Source organism: Tachypleus tridentatus, chromosome 1 (genome assembly GCF_004210375.1).
Source record: "Tachypleus tridentatus isolate NWPU-2018 chromosome 1, ASM421037v1, whole genome shotgun sequence".
Lineage (NCBI taxonomy): Eukaryota > Metazoa > Arthropoda > Merostomata > Xiphosura > Limulidae > Tachypleus > Tachypleus tridentatus.
This window is the reverse complement of record NC_134825.1, coordinates 122,985,718-123,011,991: the sequence shown is the minus strand read 5'-3', so window position 1 is coordinate 123,011,991 and position 26,274 is coordinate 122,985,718. Positions and strand designations below refer to the sequence as shown.

Below are 26,274 nucleotides of genomic sequence, written 5' to 3'. Positions count from 1 at the left end.
TATCTTATTTCCCACTGCATGAATACTCAGGATCAGGAATATTTCTAATATATTATTTTCTAAAAACAAGTGAAAATATTTAAAACATCAGCCATCTCATAAGCTTCATCCAAAATCTTAACTCTTTAAGAGCCCATTCCCTATTTTAATGTTTTTTTTTACCTTTTAATATGCTTCAAAAAAAGATGTTGTTAGTTTTAATAGTCAATCAGATATTTTTCATAAAACCTTTTTGAATTTCATTTTTTATTCCAATCCATAACTTTCCTATACTTCTGTAAAACAGCCTGTGAAATTGTTTTTTACACTTGTGACATTTATCACTGATTTTCTTCTTTACATCATCATTAAGCTAATTAGGTTTGATATTTCTTATCCTTTTCTTTTTATGCCCATGTTTTATATTTTAATTATTTAAAATATCATTCAGGGTAATTTTTTTTATAAATGTTTTAGAAAAGAAAGGAGTTTAGCTTAAAACATTAAGGTGTTACATTTTCATTGTCATAGATTCAGAAAGGGGATTCTGTGGTTAACCTTGCAGGAGAATTGTCTATGATGACAAAAGTGAAGAAACTTTATGGTGGAGACATGGTTCAAGCCACTAATATTGTCAACAAGCTTGTGTATAAGATGGAAGATGTTGTTGAACAAGTTGCAGACTCTTCACAAAGAGAGAAAGTGGTTGTAGAACTGATGCAGGTTATTGATTAGACAGTTTGTATGTGTGGGTTTAGAAAAGTGTTTTTTTCAAAGGCATTGCTTGTACTAAAGCAAAATAAAGTATTATCCTGACTAATTAATTTTTTCCAGGTATGAGAATATCATGTGCTTAAGTTGACCTGTGATTAATTTGATACTGAAGGCAATATTGGAATTGTTCTCACAAAGCTATTACAGTAAACACACTTTGTGTGCCTAAAATGTTGTTCCACATATCACTCAAAGCTAAGAATAGAACATCTAAAACTGAAAAAATCTTGCAATCAATTATGTTGTTTGGTGATCATGAGAAACCCCACTTGAAGTAAAATTGTATCTCAAGATGGCTGGTATGGATATTAAAAGTTTTATTAAAATAAAGTAGAGAACAATGTTTCGACTTTCTTAGGTCATCTACTACTGTACACTAAATCTGAAGTAATTAGTAAAAATCCAGATTATTGATATATTTATAAAAACTGTACATTTCATATAATCTTGCTTTTCCCTTTTCATATTAATAATTGGTAAGTTTGAGGGGTTATAATTCTTACAGTTGGGTTTTAACAATTGGCTTTATGCTTAATAATAAATAAATAACAAAATTCACATGATCTCTGCATAGATTCTTTGTAATTTAAACTATTATTAAACATGAAGATAGATTCTGTAGCATAGTTGAAAGCTTTAAGTTTTGATGTTTGGGAATGTGAGATCAGTTTCACTTCAGTGTTCATACAGCCACACTGTGAACTTTAAATAAACATCTTTCTTACTTTGTATAAATAATTCTGAGTAATTGTTCATAAGTATTTCATTACATTACTGATCAAGTTATACTGTTATTAACATATCACTAACAGTTAATGTTTTGCTTAAGTCATTAAATTGCATTGTGTTGAAAGTTCAGTTTTCAAATGCTGACTTTAAGAGCCAGACTTATAAAAACTTGTTAGAATTTTGTTTTTATTCATAACTCCACATTTTCATGTTGTTAGCTTGATGAGTAGTAAAATAATTTGTAACTTAATTTTCATATTTCAGTCTAGTTGTTTTACTCTTGTATTTTGTTACATAAAACTGTGGTCATAACTGAACATTATGATCATGTTCTAATCCTCGCATCATATAGTTGAAAGAAACCATTTTGTAACGGTACTTCAAACAACAAACAGACCAACATTATTTCTGTAGTCAATGAAGTTAAAATACAAATTTTGGTAGCATAAGCAGTAGTTTACTGTAATTGAAAATTTTAAATTTTGAGGTTAAAGTGTTTAGTAATGGAGATTTCCAGTAGTGGAGATAACTATGGAAAGTACAAAGTCAGTACAAATCATAAGCCATACGTGCCACTCGCCCCATAGTCTATACATTTGCTAACAGCATAATAGAACAGCTATGTTGATATGGTACTCTGTGATGACAGGTTAATGTCCAATCAATCATTGTGTGCTATGTTAGCTTACTCACTATATGACCATAAAAATCAGTGTGGCTTCCCCAGTATTTGTGTTGAAGCAGGAAATGTTTTATGACAAGTATGTAGTAGCTACTGTTTTGGATAGTGAAGGTTATTCCATGTAACAAATTGAAACAAAACTGCTACTTACAGGATGCTTCATAGGTTTAGAAAAATGATGACATTAGTAACAAACTCAGTCAACCACAAAAGATCAAATGTTACTGTGATCTCAAAAATGTGATTGCTTCTTACATGTTAAAGAGGTGTCTGACAGATATCTAGTCAGTGACCTCTTTCACTACAGGTATCTCAGTCACTAAAAAAGAATGTAAGAAACAATTTGGCACAGTAGAGCCATAATGAGCTTATAGCTGTACAGAAACCTTTGCTTTGGAGAGAACCAAAAGAAAAGGCTGAAATTGATGATGAAAATGAAATGGTAGGATGAGCAGATCTGACAAGCAGTGTTGTTTACTAGTGATTTCAATTTGAGTTCTTCAGTATTAAACACAAGAAGCATATAAAATATTGAAAATGGGGACAGTACCAATACAAAAGTACAACAGCTACAAAGAAATATGAGGGTGAATTTATGTAACTATGTTGTAGCATTTCCTACAACAGTGTTGAAGACTTGGTGACAACTGATGAAATGTTGACAGTACAGATGTATAAACAGATCCCAACAGACAATGGCATCACATTGGGAATGCACTTAATTTCAATAGAATAATGATTCTAAGTATAAAACTAATCTGGTGAGAACCTACTAGTAGAGGAAACAGGAAGTTGAAACACTATAACTCATTCCTTATCCTGCACAGAGTTCAGGTCTGAATGCCACTGAATGACTTTGGACCAACAGAAATAGAGCAGGCCGTGAGGCTTCTATGGAATGTGAATTTGGGTAATGTGCTGTAGGATATTTAATGAAAGACATACTCTCATCAGTAAATTCTATAATAATTTGGGCTTGCACACCAAAATCTACTATATGTAGTTTTATATTTGTATACTATTGTTAAAGTATTGTAAGCCTATAGATGTAATTAAGCTTCTGGCTTTTATGTAACAAGTCTTTCTCCTGTTATAATTATTTTGTATTTTCCATTACTGTACATAAAATAAATGTCATTAAAAATACATAGTAAGAACTACCATGAATATGAAGTTGTCATTATGTATTTTGTAGCAATATAACATATACATTTAACAATTTAAGTATCTTAATTTTAGTCTGTTGTCGATGTTGGAAACAACTTGCTGGACCAGATGCAGGATGAATCATGGCAAGAATTACCTCATGATAAGCAGAAATTGGTTGCATCTGATCTGTTACTAGGCTTACAAGAGAATGCACATTTATTGGCTGATATGCAAAAAGGAGGAGCTCTTTTTCGACGTACTCAAAAGAACTTGTGTATGTTTTTCTTGTTGACTACATTCAATATATAAATAAGCATCTGTAATGTTGAAAGCCATGCAATGTTGAATGTTTTACTAAATGCCATATCTAATTCAGGTATATAAAAAATATTGATTATTATAAATGTAAATATAGGTGGTGCAATAGTACTCTTGATTAAAGATGGTCGCATGTTACATACGTATTCTAAAGTAGTTCAAAATTTATGCATGTATAAACTGAGGTTTGTGTCAAAAATTTTTAGCAGTACTTAGGATACAGAAAAAAGATTGAGATAGTTTTGTGTGAGGGAGGTAATGTAAGAAAATGTTAATTTGTGTTGTAAACTGACATTTTGAAATTTTGAAACGCAGAATAAATGTGTTCATTTTTGAATTCTATAAATTTGCATCACATAATATGAATATGTTATGTAAGAATTCTTTAAGAGTAGCATTGCAGTTTTGTCCTTAGGTTAATAAAATTCATTGGGAATTTAATAAATGATCCTCCTCTGATATTAAAATATTAAGACATTTTGTTATCTTCTGCTAGAAAACAGGTTTTAAAATTACATTTGCTGTTAATATTGCATATTTTATTTCTTTCCCATGCTCAAAAATATGATGTATCATCATACGACTTGCTTGTCTTATCTAGACTTACTGACCTATAAATAAAGCTGCTTCTAAGCTCTAAACATAAACTAATATTTCAGATGATGTAAGTGAAAACTTGGAACAAACATTTATACTGTGATACCCCATATGCTTTGTTGAATTTTTTTAACTATTTCTCTTGAAATATTGGTATTTTCATGCATTATTTTTTACTTTATCTTAATTGTTTTACAAGGTGTATAGTAGTACAAGAGATGAAGTACTTCATTATCAAATTAATTAGATGCACTGGTTGTACATATAATACCATAATTACCAATCAGTTCCTATAAGTAAGGAGAGTAATATACAGTACATTTTAAAACAGATTGGTTTGACGAGTGAACTGGATAGTTAAAATCCAATGCTTTTTAAATTTTTTCTTCAGTGGCTTCTGTACAAGTGATTGAAATTCATGAAGTGAAAGATATCACCTTCCCTCGTCCAGAAGATATCATGGATACTCCATGGAAACACATGAAAGACTCTTTGTACTTGCCAGCACAATCACAACGAGAGCACTCTAAAACTGGTGAGTGTAATACCTGATATAATACTATTACTTTATCAGTTGTTTGAAGATTTATTAATTATTATGAATGTTTAGTGAATTTGTTAACTTAAAAGATTTGGTGATTTAAAATAAAACCTAAACATTTTAATCAAGTTACTAAATTAAAATATGTTAAAAAAGTGATGTTTGAAAGTCTGTATACTAACTAAAATTAGAACTCATTGATACCAACTTCTGATACAATACCTTACCTCAGTGATGTTGAGGAAACCCACTTGTAGAGAAAAATATATATGTAGAAGAAATGACATCTATTTCATTCAACAATGAAGAAAGGAACAACTAACCCCTAATTTTGTAAAGGTAAAACTGTCAAAAAATGTTAATAAATACACAAACATTATCCAAAATTTACAGAAAAAACTACTTAAAGCCATGTTGAACATGAAATACAAAGAACTACATGACTTACAAAAGCAAAAAAAGAACCTAGACCATCAACTGGCATGCTGCATCAAATCAGAGATTTACGGACTTATAACAAAACATAAGCCAAATCAATACTAGGAATGACAGAGACAAAAAGAACTGCCACAACAAAAAAACTAGTAAAACTAAGATGCAAACAACAGATAAGGCACCATGACAAACCATTGACTAACATCATAATTAACAAATCCGACCGACAATTAAACACAGACGAGATACATCTACTTAACAAAGGACTCAAATACACAATAGCACCTAGGTACATTCCAACCTTAGAAATCAAAACATGTTTAGAAGATCTAGCTAGGAGACTTGTGATACTTTCCATAGAAAACAAAAACAAGAAAACAACCAACAGAAAGAAGACAACTTAGAGACAATTTTATAGACATCCAACAGCCATACTTCCCAGGAAAAATAAAAAATTTATATTTTCCAGAAACACCTAAAAACAACATCTTAAACGATTTTTTCAAAGCATTTTCTCACAAAACCATCAACATAATTTCACAAAACAGAAAGCTAAAAAAATAATCTTACAAAAAGAGACATTAATTCCATTAAAAACCTAAAACAAGACAAAAACATAAAAAATTCTAAATGCAGATAAAATAAACGCTATAGTCATAATGAACACGAATGAATAATCCAAAAAATGAAGAACATCCTATCAGACACTAACAAATTTAAACCGATACACACAAATCTAACAAAGACACATGAAATGCAACTAAACAAAATACTACTAAAAATGAAAAAAGCCAACACAATTTCACAAACACTTTATTCCTACCTACGCAAAACCGACTCGCACACACCACAAATATACAGCATCCCCAAACCTCATAAACTAGCTTGTCCATTATGACCAATAATGTCCACATACAAATCGTTTAATTACAATCTTGGTAAATACATAGCATGGGCATTCTCCACATATGTAGCATCAGCCAGCTCATTCATCAAAGACTCTTTTTTTTTTTCAAGTTCAAGTCTAATCTTAATCAAATTAATTATAAAGCCTTAATGGCCAGTTTTGATGTTATATCACTCTTTACAGAAATTCCAACTGCTGAAGCCTGCAAGATAGCCTTATAACTTTATATCAAATACCCTAACCCATCTATAGACATTCTCAGCAACCAATTAGCAACCCTCATAGAATTCACCGTGATGAAAACAAACGTCATGTTCAACAACCACAATTATATACAAACAAATGGCATAAGCATGGGCAACCCAGTATCACCAGTTCTAGCCAATATTTTTATGACACAAGTTGAAACACAAGCAATTAACACAGCATTACATCCACCACTATACTGGTACAGATATGTAGATGACACGGTTGCAGGATTTACATCTACAGAACACACACTTAATTTTTTCAATCACATTAACTCTATACATCCCAACATTAACTTCACATGTGAACAGGAAGAAAGCAATCAAATATCATTTCTTAACCTCAAAATTACAAGAACCGATACACAATTTAAAACCGAAATCCACTGAAAAATCGCCCATATTGGACTATACATTCCTTGTGACTCAGCACATGAAACAAAACAAAAACTCAACATACTAAGAAACCAAATAAACACAACTATAAAACTATGCTCACCAGATAAAATTAACAATGAATTAGACAAAATAAAACAATACTTTGTCAACAACAATAAGTTTCCTCCACACACCGTAGAAAACATTATACCCACACACCTAGACAGAAAGCAAAATCAACCAACAAAACTAAATATATCTCGCAAATCAAAAAATCATAAAACCATATACTGCTGCATACCATATATTCCCGACATCAGCAGAAAAAGAACCAACATTTGGCAAAAACTAGTAACAAAATATGACATTCCAGTTAATACCAAATTTATTCAAAAACCAGGCACAAAACTGAGGTCTATACTATGTAAAAACTACACTGACAAATATCACACCAACATTATTTAAAAAATACAATGTGATAACCGCCACGACTTCTATATTGGAGAAACAAGTAGGAAAAAGGAAACCAGATTCAAAGAACATAAAAAGTCATCTTCACACGTTTTCGAACACTGCAAGTCAAATAAATACTACATAACCATAGAAAACACTCAAATACTAAATAAAGAAGCAAACATAAACAAATGCAAAATTGAAGAAGACTCATTTATACAACAACTCAAGCCCAAAATAAACCAATACAAAGAAACACTTTTATATCTATATTAAAAATAATAAAATAAATAATATAAAATTATATATTCAAACATCTCTGCATTCCAACAATCAGTTACATAACCCCTTTCAAATATGTGGTCAGCTTCAGGTCAGTTTCCTCTTTCTTTCTTTGTGAACCTGATATGACCAAAGGTCAAAATGTTGTTCGCTTCTCTAGGTAAAAAATTTTCTCAACCAATACCAACCGTTTTTACATATGTAATACCTTACCTCATTTCACATATTAGTTTTCCTGCCTATGTGCCACCCTCTATTTGTGCAGTTTTTTCATTCAACATTAATCTTGAGTCTCCCACCTAAACTTAGGTGTTTTCATGTGTACAAATCAGTAGCATGCAAGTGAGAGGGCAACAACCCTCCACCAGTAAGAGTGCTACAAACCCTCTCAGTACAGCTGACTCCATCTGTTCTGATTGATCAATTATTACAACTCAGTTTTCTACTTGCATGCTTAGACACATATATTTCTTACCAGAGACTTAGTCTTCAATTTCTGATAACATTTTTTTGTTTTGTCTTTGCCTTGTTTGTGGTATGATTGATTGCTTTTTCTTCCTTTCCACTTTATAAATTCATAAGTTCATGTTAATACTACCTTTGTCTTACATGGATTCATGAGATTTTATTCATGCTGAACAGACAACAACAGTGGCATGAGGCTCACCTCTGTCTGTTGAGTAGGTATCAGCCATTGTGAGTCTATTTTTGGGGACCTATGTGCAGCCTGATCCATCTTGTGACCAGGAGACAGATATTCCCTTATCTGTGGATCTGATCCACGAGGACAATGATTTACAGCCTTTCTTCTCCACATACTTTTGTTTTACCTTCTCAATTTATTACTGTTGATCAGCTTCAACCTTCTTTGTCCTTGGACATGGTTTCTCAGATTTGTTACCACTTGTCTCTTGCTTCTGTGTCTGATGATTCTTTCCCTTTCCTCCTACATTCTGATCCTGTTACTTATTTCTTTTGTTTCCTTCTTGTAATAATTGTGTCCATGCACATCAGTTTCTCTTCCACCTTCATGCTACAGCAACATGACTCATTTTTCCTTTCACGGATTATAATTGGGCTGAATTTCCCTTGCTTGACTCTCAGAATTTAGATTTACTTATTCAAGCCTGGGAGTCAGATCCTTTATCTTCTCTTTGTTTTCCCCAGCTCAATTTTCCCATCTTTGTCTTATGCTTCCTATTCTATTATGATAATGCTCTTCTATTCACCTTCTTTCCAAGATTATCACTGTTCACTTGAGGGATTATCAGTGGATATTCATTCTTATTTCTTTCCCATGTTGGCATATTTATGAGTTTCTGCTTTATCTCTTCATATATAGTTAATAGACAAGGATGTTCTACTCTCTCAAGTGCATTTGCACTCTTATCTCTGGGACCTTTGTCTGGCTCGTTTCCTTCACATTAGTCTGTTTTTAGGAGAGCCCCAGGTTTTCTGGAATCTCTCATGGAGTCTATATGCCCAGCAATCTTCCATTTCTTCCTTAGTTTCTTGTCTATTGCAAGCATCTACTGTACCTGTATCCTGCCCTCCAACTTCCTGTCATTTCCATTTCCCCTTTATGTCTTTCTGCTTTGATCTGCCATTATGCCTACCATTGACTTCAGCACTGTTATTACCTATGGTAGTTATCCGTTAGACTTGGGTATGGTAGGCTCAGTTTACAGACTTTGGCACCATTTGGTCCCTTAGACTTTATTTCCTGTTCCCATCTTTTTCTCTTCTTCTTAGAATCCATTTTTTTTGCCAACATCTGTACAAAACAATATTGGAATTCTTAGCAAAGGACATTATCAAATGGATTTTCCTTCCTTTTTTCAGGTTTTTATTACCCTCTGTTCATCATTCCTGGAAAGTAGGAGATTAGTATCCTGATGCAGATCTTTCGAGACACAGTTGCTTTGTGAACCTCCCTCCTTTTACCATGGGGTCTTTTTCACCATAAAATAATCCTTCACTTCAGGCCCGTGGATAACCAAGATTGATGTATCAGATGCTTACTTTCATATTTAGATTTTTCCAGCTTCCAGACATTACCTTCAGTTTGTTCATTGGATATTTCAATTCTGCTCTCTCCCTTTGGGTCTAGCTTAAGTCTTGTATATTTTTTGTCAAGTAATCAAGGTTTTGCCTGGCACATTCATAACCTGGGACTGTTATTTCACAACTATATGAATGAATAATGCCTTTTAACTTCATCCCATATAGCTGCTAGTTTTCTCCTCCTTCAAGAATCGGTGCATCTGAGTTGGTTGGTGAAACTGTAGAAATTGCATCTCATACCCATCCAGTATTTCATTCATTTGGGGGAGTTTTCAAAATTAGATACCTCCAGGTCCTAGCCTTCTCATTTTCATTTGAGAGACATGAAGTGCTTAGTTTTCAGCACCTTAACCTTAGCTATAGAAGAGTTCAGGAAGTTTTGTCTCTAATTTGGGAACTTGTGCTTCCATGGAAACCCTTATCCCTTTGGGTCATGTTCATATGAATCATTTTCAATGGACCCTCTATTATTAATGGAACTTTGCTAGGGATCATGTGTTTTCCACCATTCACATTCCTCTTTCCCCATACAATAACTTTTTGTGGTGGCTTGACAAAGCCAATACCACATAAGGTGTTCTTCTTCCCCCATCTCATTTGTATCTGACCATTTACAAATGAGTCTTTAATGTTGTCACACAACTAACTGCCCTTTCATATCAATCTCTTGGAATTTAGCATCATTTTCTGCTGATGGTTTATGTTGATGTATTGTTATCTCTTATATCAGTCATCAGAGGGTCACACATTTTTGCACTGTCTCTTTCTGCTCAGTCTGTATTTCTGGGCCCATTTTCACAAATACATTTTATTACTTGTCATTTTCCAGGTGCTCTCATTGCAGATCTTTTGCAACTCATTCATCTAGTGTTTTGGTGGTTGTATTACTGACTGGGAACTACTCTTCTGACAGATTTTTTACCTCTCATTTCAATATCAAATTTCTACTTTTGTGGCCCCCTGTGCTTCATTTCACAGCTCTGGCTATGGATTTTGTGGCTTTCCTTTTCTCTCGTTACATTCATTATTCCTTTCTCCTTGTTTATCAATGTAAATGATGCATATTCAATAGTTAGTTACTGCAATGGGCTTTCTCCTCTTCCTGACCTCCAGTCTCCCATCTTTCAGAATATTTTTTTTACATGGCTGTTTGAACAAAATTTATTGCTTTTGGTCATTGCTGTTGACAGGGCAGCATCCTCTAAAACTTTCTAGTTTTCCTTTTCTCATTATGTCTTCTCTTTGTCTGTTCTTTCTGTACTCTTTTGCTCTTTTTGCTGTATTCTTCCTTTACATCCTGCTGTCATTTCTGATTGTGACCTGAATGTTGTTCTTCTTTTCCTTACCCTTCCTCCCTTTTTTGAACCCTTAACCTCTTAGTTTATTATACCTTTTTGGCTGTAGGAAGTCTAGGTCTCAAATGTATCATTCTCATATTCTTTATCATGATCATGTTTTACTTCCCAAAACATCTGCAGCTCATGAAGGACATAGTGAGCTCACTCCTATTTCCCTTTTATTCATTTCTTCCCTTTATTCTCATTCTTATTCTGATAGTTTTCTCTGTCCCATCTATTGAATTTAATGTTATTTGATCCATATGACTTCTTTTCATGATTTACACTCTTGTCTCTCTATTTCTTAGAACTCTTCTTCTTCATAAGATATTTATTCAATTATTCTCTTGGGTTAGCTGAGGTAACTCATCCATCTAGCCTATACATCTATGGGTGTAGTTTCACATCGACTCTTTCAGGTATCCTCTCACCAAATCCCAGACCTTTCTCTTTTGCTCTCAGACAACTTCTGCCATTAGAGGAAGTCATGTGGTTGTTTCATATTTGTGTGGATATCAACCTCTTTCTGTCACAATTTTACATGCACCTTACTGACTCTGATTGGGTAAGTGTCTTTTCTTCCTCTCTTTCCTTTAGAGGAATCTTATTTTACATTTAGAATCTGAGTGACAGGTGGTGCCTACTAGGGTATACTTGTACTTACATCTACACCATGTGGCCATTTTGGTCTGCAATGCTTACTGTTGAAATGGGATGTTCCACAAGGTGACTAAATGTTTTCTCACTTTATTTGCTAAACGAGGCCCAATCCAGACAATATCTACTTATGGACTGTCATGAATAAAGCAGTGTTGGGATAGCTGCCCATTTCTTTAGTTCTAGTTGAATATACTAGGACTGACCTGCTTTTAAAAGCAGGATTTTTTGGTCATATACTGCACTGTTCTTCTGAGCTTCTCAACATTCTTTCACCCCCATACCACACTCCTTTCTAGTGGAGTACAGGAATCCTTGCCATTAACAGATCTGAGGTAGTGTGGTGGTGGTGGATTATGAAAGCATCCTCCTGAGTTGACCTATTCCACTCAGTAGAGAGTAGAGCAGTGGTGTTCTGTTGGTGTAAATACTTTGAACTCTATTCCTAGCAAAGAAGGATGAAAAATTCCCAATGCTGCCTTTTTTTTTAACTGAAGATGACTCATCATGTGCAGTTAACTTTTCTGACTAGCTTCCCCCATTTTACTGTTTGTCTAGATTTTAGTTCCCAGGTTTTTACTCATGTGATTGGTAGGTACCAGAAAAAATTTCTAATTGCTGCCTGGGTTTGGATTGGAATTGACCAACCACATTTTTCTTCCCTTATTCTAACGTTGGCTGCCTGGATGTCAGTTTCTTGAGTGACCTGATGCTGTGGTGTACAGGGCTGAGCACACATGGACACTACCTAGGCTGGCCTGAGTAGAGGTTACTTTAACTTTCTTCTGTTTCTTGGTGTAAAGGTGAAAATGGTTGGGATCTTTTTCCTGCCATAAACTGGATGAAAAATACCATGGTGTGCCCCTGTATTTTTTCTTGGTATAGAGTGTAAACACCTCATGAGTTTTCTTTGGGCACTTCCCAAAAGAAACTCATTTAGATGAATTTTACATTGTGGGATTCTAGCTAATATATCATCAAAGATAGGTATCACATTGGAAGTTAACATTTTCAAAAACAGAAAAAAAAAAAAATTCAGGTTGACAATTACCATGTCTCGCACTTCCCACATGTCACCTTCAATGTATCCTCTCCTGCCTAATCTTGAAATGGTGATTGAACAATCAGCATAGAGGATGTCTGCTGTGCTAGGTGGGTGTCACACATTCTTTCAATAGAGAGTTGTTGCTTGCTACAGCGCAGTAGTAGCATGTGAAAAGATTAGTTTAGGTGGGAGCCTCAAAACTAGTGATGAGCAAAACAAAATGCATAAATAGTTAATATGCGAGAAAAGGTAGGTACCAATTGGAAGTATATTTTGAGAGTTGGATAATGTTAATTAATGTCTATAATAATTATAGGAGCTGTTTTAAAGTTAAAAAGTAGATAATTAATAATGCTTAGTAGATAAATTTTAAGCAAGTTTCGTTATTATATTCTAAAATTATTTTAATGGCCTTGAACTTCTCGGTACTTTCTCTAAGAGTCTCTGTAAGAACTCATTCACTTAAGTTCCATTTCTTGAGCATTAATCCAAACTTCTTGTTCAAACCCTTGGCAAGGCAAATTTATTGACAACCTTGTTTGTTACACTTGTTGTTCTAGAATTTTCATGATTAGCCAATAGTCCAAAATAAGAATTATTGGATATAATATTACTTTGAATTTTAAGCTTATATATACACTAATGTAATCATTATTATTATTATTGACCTTGTGAATATTTTATTGGAAGTATTGACCTGCATATTTGCATGACATTGCTATGAAAAAATATTAATGTACATTTATGATGTGGATTGGTTTTCTTTGTGCCTAAAGTTTCACAGTATTTTATATTTTAATTTTTATTTGAAGGCATTTGTGGGTTTTTGAAGATTGTTTGTACTTTTTAGTTAAAATTGATAACACAAACTGTTGTTGTCTCATAATATTTTATGTATTTTGTTAATTTATTTAATAATAGTATTATCTTTTTTGTATAATTCCAATGGTTTAATTTTTAGGATTGGTAAAAGTGATCTTCATGACATACAACAGATTGGATGATATCCTTGATCCAGCACCTCCAAATGTTACTCCCTCTATGTGGCAAGATGATCTAAGCTGGAAGAGAAATGTGTTTCAAATCATCAACAGCAAAATTTTGGCAGCATCTCTAGGAAAATCCCACTTAGTGTTATCTAAGCCTGTCATTGTGACATTAGTTCACATCCAAACAGAAAATGTCACAAATCCACAATGTGTCTTCTGGGACTTTACCTACAGGTCAGACTGTGTAACACTTTAATTTTGCATAGAGTGCAAACAAAGTTATTTAAAAGCAAGGGAAATGCATTTTGCACTGTAGGCTCAACCAACTTAAAATTTTGTAAGTAAGTCTTGTTTACCAAAAGAAAAAATATACATATTGTTTTCATATTAAAATGAAAATGTACTCAGAAGGAAAATAGAGATTAATATCATAGTCTAGACAAATGTTTTGAAACACAATGTTAACATCAATATCGTATAAATTATTGATGAAATTAAATTGATAATGTACACCCTGTTTACAAATTAAGTGTATTTGGAGTCATATAGTTATAGGTTGTTATAACAGTTGTGTAGTTTGATTTCTGCACTAAAGACCTGATGATTTGTTGATTTTCATCAAGCAGGTAGAACTCATTGTGCATACAGTAAGTGGCTACTATAAGTGTGCTTAAATTCCTACTCATTTTATTGAGGGTTTAATTAATATATTTGAATATGTAGCATTAAATAATAGTAACTTTTTGAAAAGCTAATTCCAAATCATTGGCATTCTTTGAATTAGCAATGAGAGAGAAATATCTGTATAAAGTTGTTTTTCTCTTTAGCAATGAAATTGTTACACATTGTTGTGATATTTTTATGTAATATCTCATTGTGAGGTAGGCATATAAATTATTAAATAAACTTCACAAATCTCTACTTTACTCAAATGGGATTAAAGTCATTTCAAATTATAAAGCTTAAATAGTAAGTTTATTTTAAAACTTGGAAAAATATTGAGTTATTGGAAATTTCACATAGCACATGTTATGTAATGTTTCAATATCAAAAAATAATTTGTGTTTTGGTATAATGTATAACTGAGAATTAAACCATACCTGGGTACAGATAGATAAATTTAATTGTAAACAATGGTAATTCTTGTCTCTTTTAACTAACAAGATTAAAATATACAGCCTTAAAAAAACCGTGATTCACAAAAGTGTGCAATACAGAAGGGGAGTGTGTGTATGTATTTCTCAGAAGACAGTAACTTAATTCTGTGTATGCCTCCCTTCTTGTGTGTGTGATCTTTGTTTGGCTGCATTTATCCATGTGGAAGTCTTTGTGGTATCCATTTCTCACTCTAGACCTGGACTGAAGTTGCACAACTTCTTTTATCAACATTTTCCTTCTTTTTTTCTTTTTCTTTCTTGATCTTGTTGTTTGATTTGTTTTTTATTTGGATCAGTATAATCCTGCCCATTAAGATTTCAGACCCCTTCTTTTTTCTTATGATCACACAATGCAACATGTAATTAATTACTCTCAGTGTTGGTTGCTATTGTATTGCATAAGACATATATGTACCCTTTTCTCTTCCTCTTCACCAGTTTTTGGTCTTAGTTTCTGCTAACAAATATTTTTTTTCCATGTTCTCTCCCATAGTATCTCTCTCTTTTTCTTCACTTTGCTCCTCCTTTAATTTCTTTTTCTTCTTCATTCAACCATGTTTTTTTATTTCATCTGTTTGTGTTGGATAGGGTTGGTGTGGCAGGAACCTTCTTACACATCCCTATTGCCCCATTCTCCAGACATTTTCTACATTCTTTTTATCAGTTTCGTGTTTGCTAACTTCTTGTGCTTCTCTTTGATATAGCACTGACCCCTTTTGTATTCAATTGTATTGTAAGGATCTTTGCTTTCCATTTTTATGGTCAAGGACTATCATTCATTTTTTTGGATGATTGGCTTCTATTTGTGGATTCTTGAAAGATGTTCTCATTTTTAACTTTCTTTTGCAGGAGGCTACTCATTTAGGGTGTCTTCTCTAGATATTCAAATCATTTATCACACTCACTGATCTCAGCCTTTTTCCTCATTATCTGTGAGCTATGGAGTATCTGGTTACCAGGATTTGTAATTTTCATTTTTCTGTTTTGTGAGGGGTTATTTCACATTTCTGAAAGCTGGCTTTTCTGGAACACCTCATTCCTTTGTGGGAAGCACAGCTGCCTCCTTTAATGAACCTTTTAGGTTGAATGGAGTTTTTTTCTTAGATTCCACAATCCTCAGCTGGGAACCTCCACTCTCCTTCAAGAATTGCTATACAGGCTGGACCATGCCAATATTAATTTTGGCATTCCATTGCCATCCCTCAAAATGGATACATCTCATCTTTCCATCACAGCTTGAGGATCTTCTGTAGATGGCTACATTACACCAGGTGTTTGTCTGCAGAACAAACATTTACTTCAAATCAACATGATCAAACTTTTCACTGTTCATTGAGCATCTTCTCATTTTCTGTCTCTTCTGGTGGATGAATTGTTCGTGATCCACTCTATTAATCATTGTCATTTTCTCCATCAACCAGGTACCTACTCTTCTAAGCTCATTAACACTGGATTTATCTAATTGCCTTTTCAAGTGCCAGAAGCTATTAACCTTATAGCTGACCATCTCTTTTCTTCATCGTACTGCATTCCACCCACAATGGTTTTGCAATCCCCAGGTCTTCTAGTTGGTCTACTCTTAGATGGGCTCACTCTCAGATGCTTTTGCCACCCCTCTTGACTATAATTTTCCTCTTTTTTGGTCCCATGTTCCTTATCATTTGGCTATAGCTGTCGAAATTCTCAACTAGAATTAATGTTACCTTTTTCTGTAAGCACATCTACTTGTTTGTTTCCTCCTCATGTTCTTACCTTGATATGTAACACTCCTTCTTGATTCCGACTGTGGGGCTTCTTTAACTGACTCTGCTTTGGTTTCCTCTGCATTTTTGCTTGGTGTTCTGACCCCCCCTCCCTTTCATACACCCAATGTTGTCTTGCTCTTGTCTCAACCTTACACCTCCCATTATCATCAACAGATGTTGTCCCTCCATTTCCATGTGTGGGCCAGACTCTCCAATTATGTAGCCTTCTTCTTGTAACATTCCATCACTCTTTCACTACCTGTCTCCAGTAAGTATAGCTGTCTTTCATCACTTGTCTGTCTTCTACTCCTCTCCTCCCAGCCGCCCTCTGTTTTATTGACTGTTTGACTATGGTTTGTTGTTCACACATTGCTGGTTCTTGTGTAGCATTATCTAACATATATTTCCTTTTCCAATACCACTATTCCACTTCTTCTTTCTTTACCAGCCTCCTCACCTAACTCGCATGCCTTAGTGAGTTTTTAATGCGTGTTTGTACTCTCTCAAGCATGTCCTGTTTGAGCTATTAGCCTCTTGCTTTTGTATAGCACTTTTTATTTTCACATTTGATCACCATCATTCACATGTCTATGGTATTTATGCTTCTCACACCTTCTTCTACCATGTATACTCCTATACCTAGACCAGTCTTTCATTTCTCACGATTCTGCTGATCTGAAGTGTAACCATACTTTCTCTCCTATCTTTTTCTTCTGTCTCTCTCCTCTATGACTGCTGAAACATGGAATAACTTCTGTGTCCTGTTTGGACGTTTGCTGTTACTTATCATGAATATCACCTTTTTGGTATCCTTGCTGTCATCCTTTCTTACCTTGGAACTCATCTCCTTTCAAGGAATTTTCTCTTTCTGTTCTTAATTGATGGGTCTGTCAATTATTTCTGTTAGTATATTCTTCCCTGGGTATGGTATGGATGCTTGCAGACCATTTTGCATTTCTTTGGATTTATTTTATTGTCCTTCTCATTCTTTTGTCTCCCTATCCTATTGGCTCTTAGATGAGATTCTTCAGGTGGGCATGTTGACAACTCAACACACATTTATTACTTATTTTTCTTCACCACCTGGTTTAAAGGTTTTGTCTTCTTCAGGATTTAAACTTCCATGATCACTATACTTCAGTTGACCCATCATCTTTAAAATAGGTAATTATATTTCTCTTTCATGTATCTCCCTTCCTGTTGGACAAGATCCTGCCAGTTGGCTGGTATTGTCTTCAAAGGGATACTTATTTTCCTAAATCTGTTAAGTGTTACTTGCATATGCTATAGCTCTACCAGTGTCTACTGGATTGGTGTGTTCTGCAAGAGTATTTTAAGTACCCCCATGGCATACAAATTCCTACAATAGCCCAATCCAGAGCATAACAACACCATAGACTATCACAGAAGAAGCCATAACCAGGGAAGTAACTGTCCACTTCTTTGGCTAGTATTTGCCTGCTCCAATCATGAAAAACAGGTGCTTCTAGGTATCACACCAAATTTTGAAATATTGTGTCCCAGAAGGTGCTGATTAGTAGAAATGAACTAATTGACTCTATTATTCAAAATCTTTTTTTTTTTTTTTTCAGATTTGAAATCTGTGAAATATGAAAAAGATAATGTAAATCCAAAGGTAAGCAGCATTTACAAACACCACAGTTGAAGCAGTATCCTTTCTTTCCAAGGTTATGTTCCTGGCAAGGAATGTTTCACTTATGAGCACATTATTTCAATAATAATGATAATAAGCTTTTTTAGATTGTATTATTAAATTATGATTATGTAGTCTGGTGCTCCAATCTGTTTTTTGGCTGTGACTTTTTTCTCCCAAAATTAGGGTGTTTTTTTTATGATTGGGAGGCCTTAAAAAATAGGGTTGCACAGTTCCCAGTGAAAGATCTTTCTGACTGATGATCTGATTGGGCTACAGTACTTCTCCATGTCTCCTCAGTTGAATTCTTCCCCCTCTTCTTCAAGTGGATCACAGGAGACCCTTGTCACTATTCAGGTCCTGGACCTGAATTAGTGGTCCACAGAGAATCTTCACTGGCTAGGTTTATTACAACATAGTGAGAAAGAGGGCAAAGGTGACCCTGTCAGTGTAGTACAAATTACCCCTCACATAGCTGAGGAGTCCTACTTCTGTAGTCAGAGTCTGTGTAGTAGTTGGTGTGGGTGTCATACAATTTTATCTTTAACTACCCAGCTTACACACATTAGCTCACTCACTACTTGTGAGCAGGTACTTCGCTGGCCGTGTTCACATTTTGCTCATCCTTGTATAATACTTCAAGCTCCTTTGTCTTTCCCTTCATTTTGGGCAAAGAGTGTACCATATTTGAGAGATGTTTCTACGAGTCTACCTTTGTGAAGGCCCTATTTTCTGAAGGGAGCTCATCTAGATTTAATTTTTGCTCTGACTTTTTCTCCATTTCAGTGGAAGGTTCTAGCATTTCTGTGTATTGATGTGAGCTATTGTCTTAAAAGTTAATACTTTCCTAATCCAAAACTGTATTTCTGATAGCACCTTTGGACACATTCCTATTTTTCCTTCCAGTTATTGTGCACCTTTTTATTTCTCACCTCAAGTGTTCAAGTGCAGAGGGGATATTATTCCACTTTGAAAATTTATCACTTTTATTGATGTAGAGCTATTGTAATATAATGAAACCATCATACACCAGTACTGTTCACTTTAAACACATGAATGTGGGTAAGAGTTAGTTTAAGGTTAGTGGCATATAAGTCTCATATGCATACACTGCAGGAAATAGCATTTCTGTTTGAGGAGGTGAGTTGTTTTTTTGTTGTTGTTTTTTTATAAGAAATACATTTTCAGATTAGGAAAATTTTAACATTTTAAATTTATCTTCTCTCCTCAGAGAATGGTCAACTGAAGGGTGTTTGGTACACCATACTAATACAACTCATACTGTTTGTGCCTGCAACCATCTCACCAACTTTGCTGTTCTTATGGATGTCAAAGGTGTTAAAGTATGTTAAGTTGAATTTTGTTCTTCATGTTTAAAATTTCATAAAAGAAAAAGAAGGAAAAATATCAAAAGTCTTAATCTGCAGATTTAAAAGAACCTCATTGCTACTAACTAATTATTGCCTTAAATATAATGTAAGTACAGAAGAATAAGGTAACTTGTGCTTATGCTGTTAGTTTTTTAAAAAGTAATATCAATTTTGTAGTCTAAATAATCTAAAATAGTTGATTGGATATTATTTTCAAGCAGTTTTAAAATTTGTTTAAGGTGCAATTATATTGTTATAGATGTGATGTTTTACAGTATTTCATATATACTCTAAATGTATGTAACTTGTGTGAGTAGCATATGAAAATATTTTCCAACAAACAACTGGTCATTTTGAAATTAATGTTTAAATGAAAATTAAGACTATTTTGATACATTTTAGTTTTTATCTTTGTTTTTTCTTATTGTAGCTCCCTGCTGGGCACAGTATGGCATTACATGTAATCACTTATGTTGGTTGTGTTGTGTCTGTTGTATGCCTACTTCTAACCATTGTTACTTTCCAAGTTTTCAGGTAATAACTTTCTTCGTACATTTTGTAGTTATTAATTTTTAATTTACTGTTATTCTGTTATTCAAGCTGCTTATTGTAATTTTTATGTATGAAGTGAAATAACTATTAATCTTATTCTTTAATTTAATACAAAGATTGCTTCCACAGCTATATAAAAATAAAATATAGCATATTAATAAATATAACAACTTTAGTGGAAAATAATAGTTATTTTTACTTTGCTTGTAGTAACTGAATTACTTTTTATGTTTTCAGGAGCTTGAATGGTGATCGAACTACAATTCACAAAAACCTCTGTATTTGCCTTTTGATTGCAGAAGCTGTTTTTCTTGTTGGAATAGACCAAACTCATTCTAAAGCTTTCTGTGGTATTATTGCTGGACTTTTGCATTACTTTTTCTTGGCAGCATTTGCATGGATGTTTTTTGAAGGATTCCAGTTGTATGTGATGCTGATAGAAGTTTTTGAATCAGAAAAGTCCAGAGTGAAATTGTACTACGTTGCAGCTTATGGCATTCCTGCAGTAATTGTAATGATATCTGCTATAATTGACCCTTTCAGCTATGGTACAAAGTATTACTGTTGGTTGAAGGTTGACAACTATTTTGTCTTCAGTTTTGTTGGCCCTGTTGCAGCAATTCTCTTGGTACAATGAAGTTTTTTTTGTCATTATTTGTAACTTAACATTAGAAAGGCAATATTTTTATATATCATTTAATTAACTGTAAATTAAAGTAAGTCAAACTAAAGCCCCTATTTTAAATCAGTGGGGTTTTACTCAGTGTATTTAACTTGTTTTAAAATCATAGGAAATAGTATAAATAAACTTGTTAAACAGTTAACTTTCATTAGAAATTTATTTTCCTACCTCTGAGCTAAGAATAGAAGATAAGTTTAATTTTTCTCACTGTTTATTAGGTTTTTTTAGAAAGAGCTTAAATATTATCCCAATAACATTTATTAACACTATAGTTGTTTTTATTATTGAACATGTTTTTTATCTGCCATCATAAGAAAGAACAAAACAGACAGTGAAATCAATTATGGAACTGATTAGAGGAACGATATTTAAGCTTTAATCACCAAAATTTATTTTTCAGGCTAATATGGTATTCCTCACAATAGCAATCTTCATAATGTGTCGTCATTCCAATTTGACTGCAACTATGAAAGCTAAAGAACAGGCTAAGCTGACAAGCATTAGGTAGTAATTTTTTTATGAATACATTTCATTATAAATAAATACATTTAAAACTTTACTGAGACTACTACATGTAACACTATTTAGTTGTTACATATACCATTAAAATTACTTTTTTTTTCACCTGAATTAATATAAAGAGTTGATACATTCTTATAGTTTTTCTCTTATTAATCTCTGTCCATGTTTAGCCATTTGATTTTAACAGATTACTAGCTACATGTATGATCCTGTTTTCATCTTTCAGAGTATACATTATGCATTTTTACATCAATCTTATTAGTACATTGTTCATTCCTAAAGCATTTCATCTTGCATTATTAACTTCATGCTACAAGACAAAATAATGAGATATAACGTTCATTCTGCACGTTTTACTATGTCAACTTCCATCAACTCCATCACCTTACAATAGCCTAAGTTATCACTACTTAATGAATACAGTTGATTATAAATAAAACTTGTTTAGCATCTCTTTAAGCTGCATATAAAACTTGTCTCATAATTATTTTTATCAAAATTAGTATTTATTTTCTTTTAATTTGTCCTGAACTTTCTATTTAATTTTCAGTTTAGAATATTGTAATATGCCATAACTAATTTGGTAAACAGTTGAGAATGAACAAATTATACCTGGTGATAAGCATTAATTGTTAGTTAAGTTGAAGTATCTAATGTCTTATAGGTTACATTATGATAGCTAAAAAATAAATATATATTTATTTTATTTGCTATTGACAGAAGATCATTAATTTAGTAAATAGATCCACATCTATGCATAGTGTTTAACAAATTTATATATAAATTCATTTGTGCTTTGAAAAAGAAAGTGTCTGGGTTTTCAAAATAAATTTGTGTATAGACTATTTTAATTTTGTTTTGTAGGTAAAACTAGAACTTATTGTATGTTAACTTCAAAGTAAAGTGTTTTTAAATAAGTTGCACTTGAATTAACTGAAGGAAACTTAATACATCTTAGAGGTTAAGTTACATTATATGCATGCATATGAGTGTACTTAAACTTGAATCAGTGAACTGTACTAACTTAAAAATAGTAGTTCAAAAATATATCAACCATTCAAAGATATAGTGAATATATTTGAAAGCAGTCTAAACAATCTAACTACTATGTTGAATAGTCAAAAAAATATTTTTTTAAACCTTATATTGGTTCCAAAGAATGTTCTAGTCAATTTTGGCTACTGTATGTACTGGTCTTGACATGGATTCTTCACAAAAGTGATTTCTGATCAGGAATTAATTTTTTGCATTGTAATCATTCTTACTAATTTCATGTGACATTGGCTTCTACTAATGGCTGTAAGGTATTTCTTATTATTTTCTCAAAATTCCTTATCTTTCTGTAATAAATTAATTCACTTAATATCAAACTAACTTATTTGCTAAAGTTTATATTTTAACAGCCCAGTTCTTGTATTTGGTGATTAAATAATGAGCCTGACCTTTTAGCATGGCATATTATTGATTCATTTCAGTAACCTTTGCACCTAATGGACATACCTCTGGTGAAATTCTAAGAGAAGTAGGATATTAGTTGATTTATTGCATGTATTTAAAGCATAATCCAAGTAATATATTATTGTTCCTTTTAATTCAGAAGTACAATAATTGAAATGATTTGTAAATAACATTCTCTGCTTCTTCAAATTCTTATCTCACATTCCCATTTACAGTCTCTCATAGAAGTTAACCCTTAACACATCTATCTTTTCTGTTGCATGCAAACTGAAGTGATGAGGATGACTGTTATCATCACCAGGTTCTGATTATGTAAGGACTTGTTTTCTTTTTATACCCAAGAATCTATTTTTCTTTTGTCTACATTTTAACAAATGTATTAACTTAAACTGATTTTTTTTCATGTCTGCTAATATATTCTCCAGTCTGAAGGAAGGTAATCTTTGTTATACTAAATGTTTGTTTTAATAAGTATGCATTCATCTTAATAACTTTACTAGTTCATTTTGGCAAACAGTCTTACTAGGTTTTACAAGAATACAAAAAAAATATATATTTTATTTAAATTATCCAGAAACTATTTGTAACATTTTTACACAAAGTTGAATTCTAATTTGTTCAATATACAAGACTATTTAAGCTTAATAATTTTTATTTAGTAATTTTAATATTTAATGAATATTTAGTTTTTCATAATAAGAGTGTTAAAGTTAATTGTTTTAAAGGTGATAGTTGTGACAAATTTTGTTACATAACTCTGTAAGAGTCGTATATTGTCAGTGTAGTTGAATTGTTATTGTATTGGTGATGTCATCTTTCACAAATTCTCTTAAGTTTTTCTTGCTATGTTAATATTGTTATATTGTAATGTTTCCTAGCTTGTAGAAAGTACCAGGCCTCAGTTGGATGGAAGCCATTATTATTTAGAACTTGCAGTTCTATCATTAACAGTCAACATACAACAAAACAACTTTCTAAGATTATGTTAATTCTTGTCTTAAGAACAACCTTTAAACATTAAACTTTGAATAGACAGTATGGAAACATCAATTATCTGAATCTAGTCTGCCATTAAATAACAGATAAGTACTTGCACTGTTCCCTAATATGTATACCTAACTCAAATATACAAGTGTGATGCTTAGCTAAATTTAACTTTGTAATGCTCCTTATCTGTAGTGACAATATATCTAACTTCTTATCATAATTAAGCATCACAGAAAGTGTCCTGAATAGCAATAATAGCAATGTATTAATGTCCCACACTTTTGTTTTTACCAACATTATATTCATTTTAAATTCTGAACATTAAACGTACATATCCAAATATTTCTGTATTACCTATGACTACTATTACAAAAACCTCCTACAGTCAGCCTTTAAGCTATAATCCCACACATTTAATTAAACTTGCACCAGATTGCAGTATAGTAATGTAGTATACATAAAGTCATTGATTAGAAAAATTAAAAAATATATGTATATACATTAAAGCTTTTAACAATATTACTACATTTCGGTGATTATTCTGTTCTAGGGTTTGGATTCGAGGAGCCTTAGTGCTGGTATTTTTGCTTGGACTCACTTGGGCATTTGGATTATTGTATTTAAGTAAAGAATCTGTCATTATGGCATATATATTTACCATTCTCAACAGTCTCCAAGGGTTGTTTATCTTTGTGTTTCATTGTGTCAGAAATGAAAAAGTAAGTATGTTTTGCACTCTTAATCAATTTATTACCCAAAAAATATTGGAGGGAAAGTAAAATAAATAAATTTCTTTATTAGTATCATAAAGATTTTCATTTTTCTGACTTCCTTTTGAACTTGTATTTAAACGCCAGTTGAACTCATGTATAGTTCTTTAAAAATTTCATTTCACTCATTTTTTTTTTTTTTAAATATGTATGAAATTCCAAGTATAGTTTGATGCTATAAAACACTATTTTTTGAAAGGTTACAAATGTATGTAATAAGATTTATATATATTTTCAAAATAACTTAATTTGAAAGTGTTCAAAAATAGGTACACATATAATGCATAATACAAGACTGAAAATAAGTACTTGGTCACAGACAATATCTGAAAAATGTGTATGTTGGACAGCATAAATTTCACCAAACTGAGCATTTTGCTTTAAGTGAAGTTTTGGTATGGAAAATAGCAAATTATATTTCATTATTGGTAGAAATGTATGAAAGCGTTCATATTGAATAATGAAAATAGAACTTAATGATATCTTAAGTACTTTAACTCTTTATCATCTTGTATAAACCCAAATGTCTAACATGACATTTAAGTGCCTCATACCTGGTATGTTGTGGTCAAAGCATTATTACAGTAATGGAAAAAGAAGTCCCTTTATGGAAAAGAAAAGGTTAAGTTAGGTTTCCATGAGATTTGTGTCCCACTATACTACCATCTTTTTCAAATTCTCATATTTGCTTTATGGCTCAATAAAGTTCACTTTGTTTTAAAGCAACTAAAGTATGAATGTAGAGAGAATTACAAGAGACAGAACACATTATTCTAAATAATTTGCTCAGCAAAAATGAAAAATGAAGTAATAAATTTAATAATAAAAATATTATTTGTAAACAGTTTGATTAACCCTTAAACTATTGGTACAGGCATTTTAAACACATTTTTTAAAACTTTTTGTTTACCAAATTTCTTGTGAGTTCATGCTATTGTTGGTGGTCTCCTTAATATAAGTGATAGAAAAACTAAAAAATACCATCAGTATTCAAATTACTCCCACTAATTACTGTTTGGATTCCAAATGAATTATGCACAGAAAATGAGTAATTTCATCTAGTAATGTGGTCACTGAAACTGGTAAGAAATGCAAGAAGGATGAAATTTTAGTGGTAAATATAAAGATGTGGCTCACATGGCAAGGTATAATCTCATACATATTGGAGAAGTACTTAAATTATGGATCAGTTTATTATGTCTTGTGACAGAAAATGTAAACTTGTTTTGCAAGTATATTTTACGATAGTAGGCACTAGTGTTTTGTCTTGTGTTATACATACTATGCCAAAGGTAATAAATATTTTATTTTCTGTGAATATCTGAATTAAGAGAATTATAATCACATAACTTGTGTTTAATTTCAGGTCCAGAAAGAGTACAAAAAATTCTTGCATAGAACCCAATGGCTTCCAGAATGTGTCCGTAGGACCAAACACTCAGAAAGACGATCAAGTTTTTATGTACATTCTAATGGAACTATGTCTGGTCCAAATACTTCAGGCCAACAGAGTGTAAGTTTATACTCTCAGTATTTCTTTTGATTATATTCAGTTTAATGTATGGTTAGATCTATTTGATGGTAGAGGAGCTAAGAAACTGCAAGTAAATTAAAATAAGCTTATTTAGCACTTTTTAAATATTTTGCTTGATTTATTAACACTGCTTAACAATTAGGCATTCTGATATTATGTGTTATTTTTTCACTATTTACACATTTTTTAACTGTATATATGATTTTTATTAGACTGGGTTTATCTGCAAACCTTATTATTATTTAATTTTTTTTCCTATGCATGCTAGCTGTCATCCAA

The 26,274-nt window shown here is 32.4% G+C and overlaps 1 protein-coding gene across 3 annotated transcripts in view; it reads left to right on the top strand.

Moving 5' to 3' along the window:
- The window catches only part of LOC143222583 (latrophilin Cirl-like), a 104,278-nt gene that overhangs the window by 63,801 nt on the left and 14,203 nt on the right, over nucleotides 1–26,274 (top strand). For 2 of the 3 annotated variants that reach the window (XM_076449287.1, XM_076449277.1), the window contains 11 exons: nucleotides 511–702; nucleotides 3,404–3,587; nucleotides 4,620–4,763; nucleotides 13,537–13,798; nucleotides 19,352–19,463; nucleotides 19,921–20,024; nucleotides 20,280–20,670; nucleotides 21,125–21,228; nucleotides 22,978–23,016; nucleotides 24,242–24,410; nucleotides 25,828–25,974. In XM_076449287.1, coding sequence (XP_076305402.1) covers nucleotides 511–702; nucleotides 3,404–3,587; nucleotides 4,620–4,763; nucleotides 13,537–13,798; nucleotides 19,352–19,463; nucleotides 19,921–20,024; nucleotides 20,280–20,670; nucleotides 21,125–21,228; nucleotides 22,978–23,016; nucleotides 24,242–24,410; nucleotides 25,828–25,974 — 1,848 coding nt within the window. The remainder of the gene's footprint in view (nucleotides 1–510; nucleotides 703–3,403; nucleotides 3,588–4,619; nucleotides 4,764–13,536; nucleotides 13,799–19,351; nucleotides 19,464–19,920; nucleotides 20,025–20,279; nucleotides 20,671–21,124; nucleotides 21,229–22,977; nucleotides 23,017–24,241; nucleotides 24,411–25,827; nucleotides 25,975–26,274) is intronic. The other variant, XM_076449285.1, reaches the window with a different exon arrangement.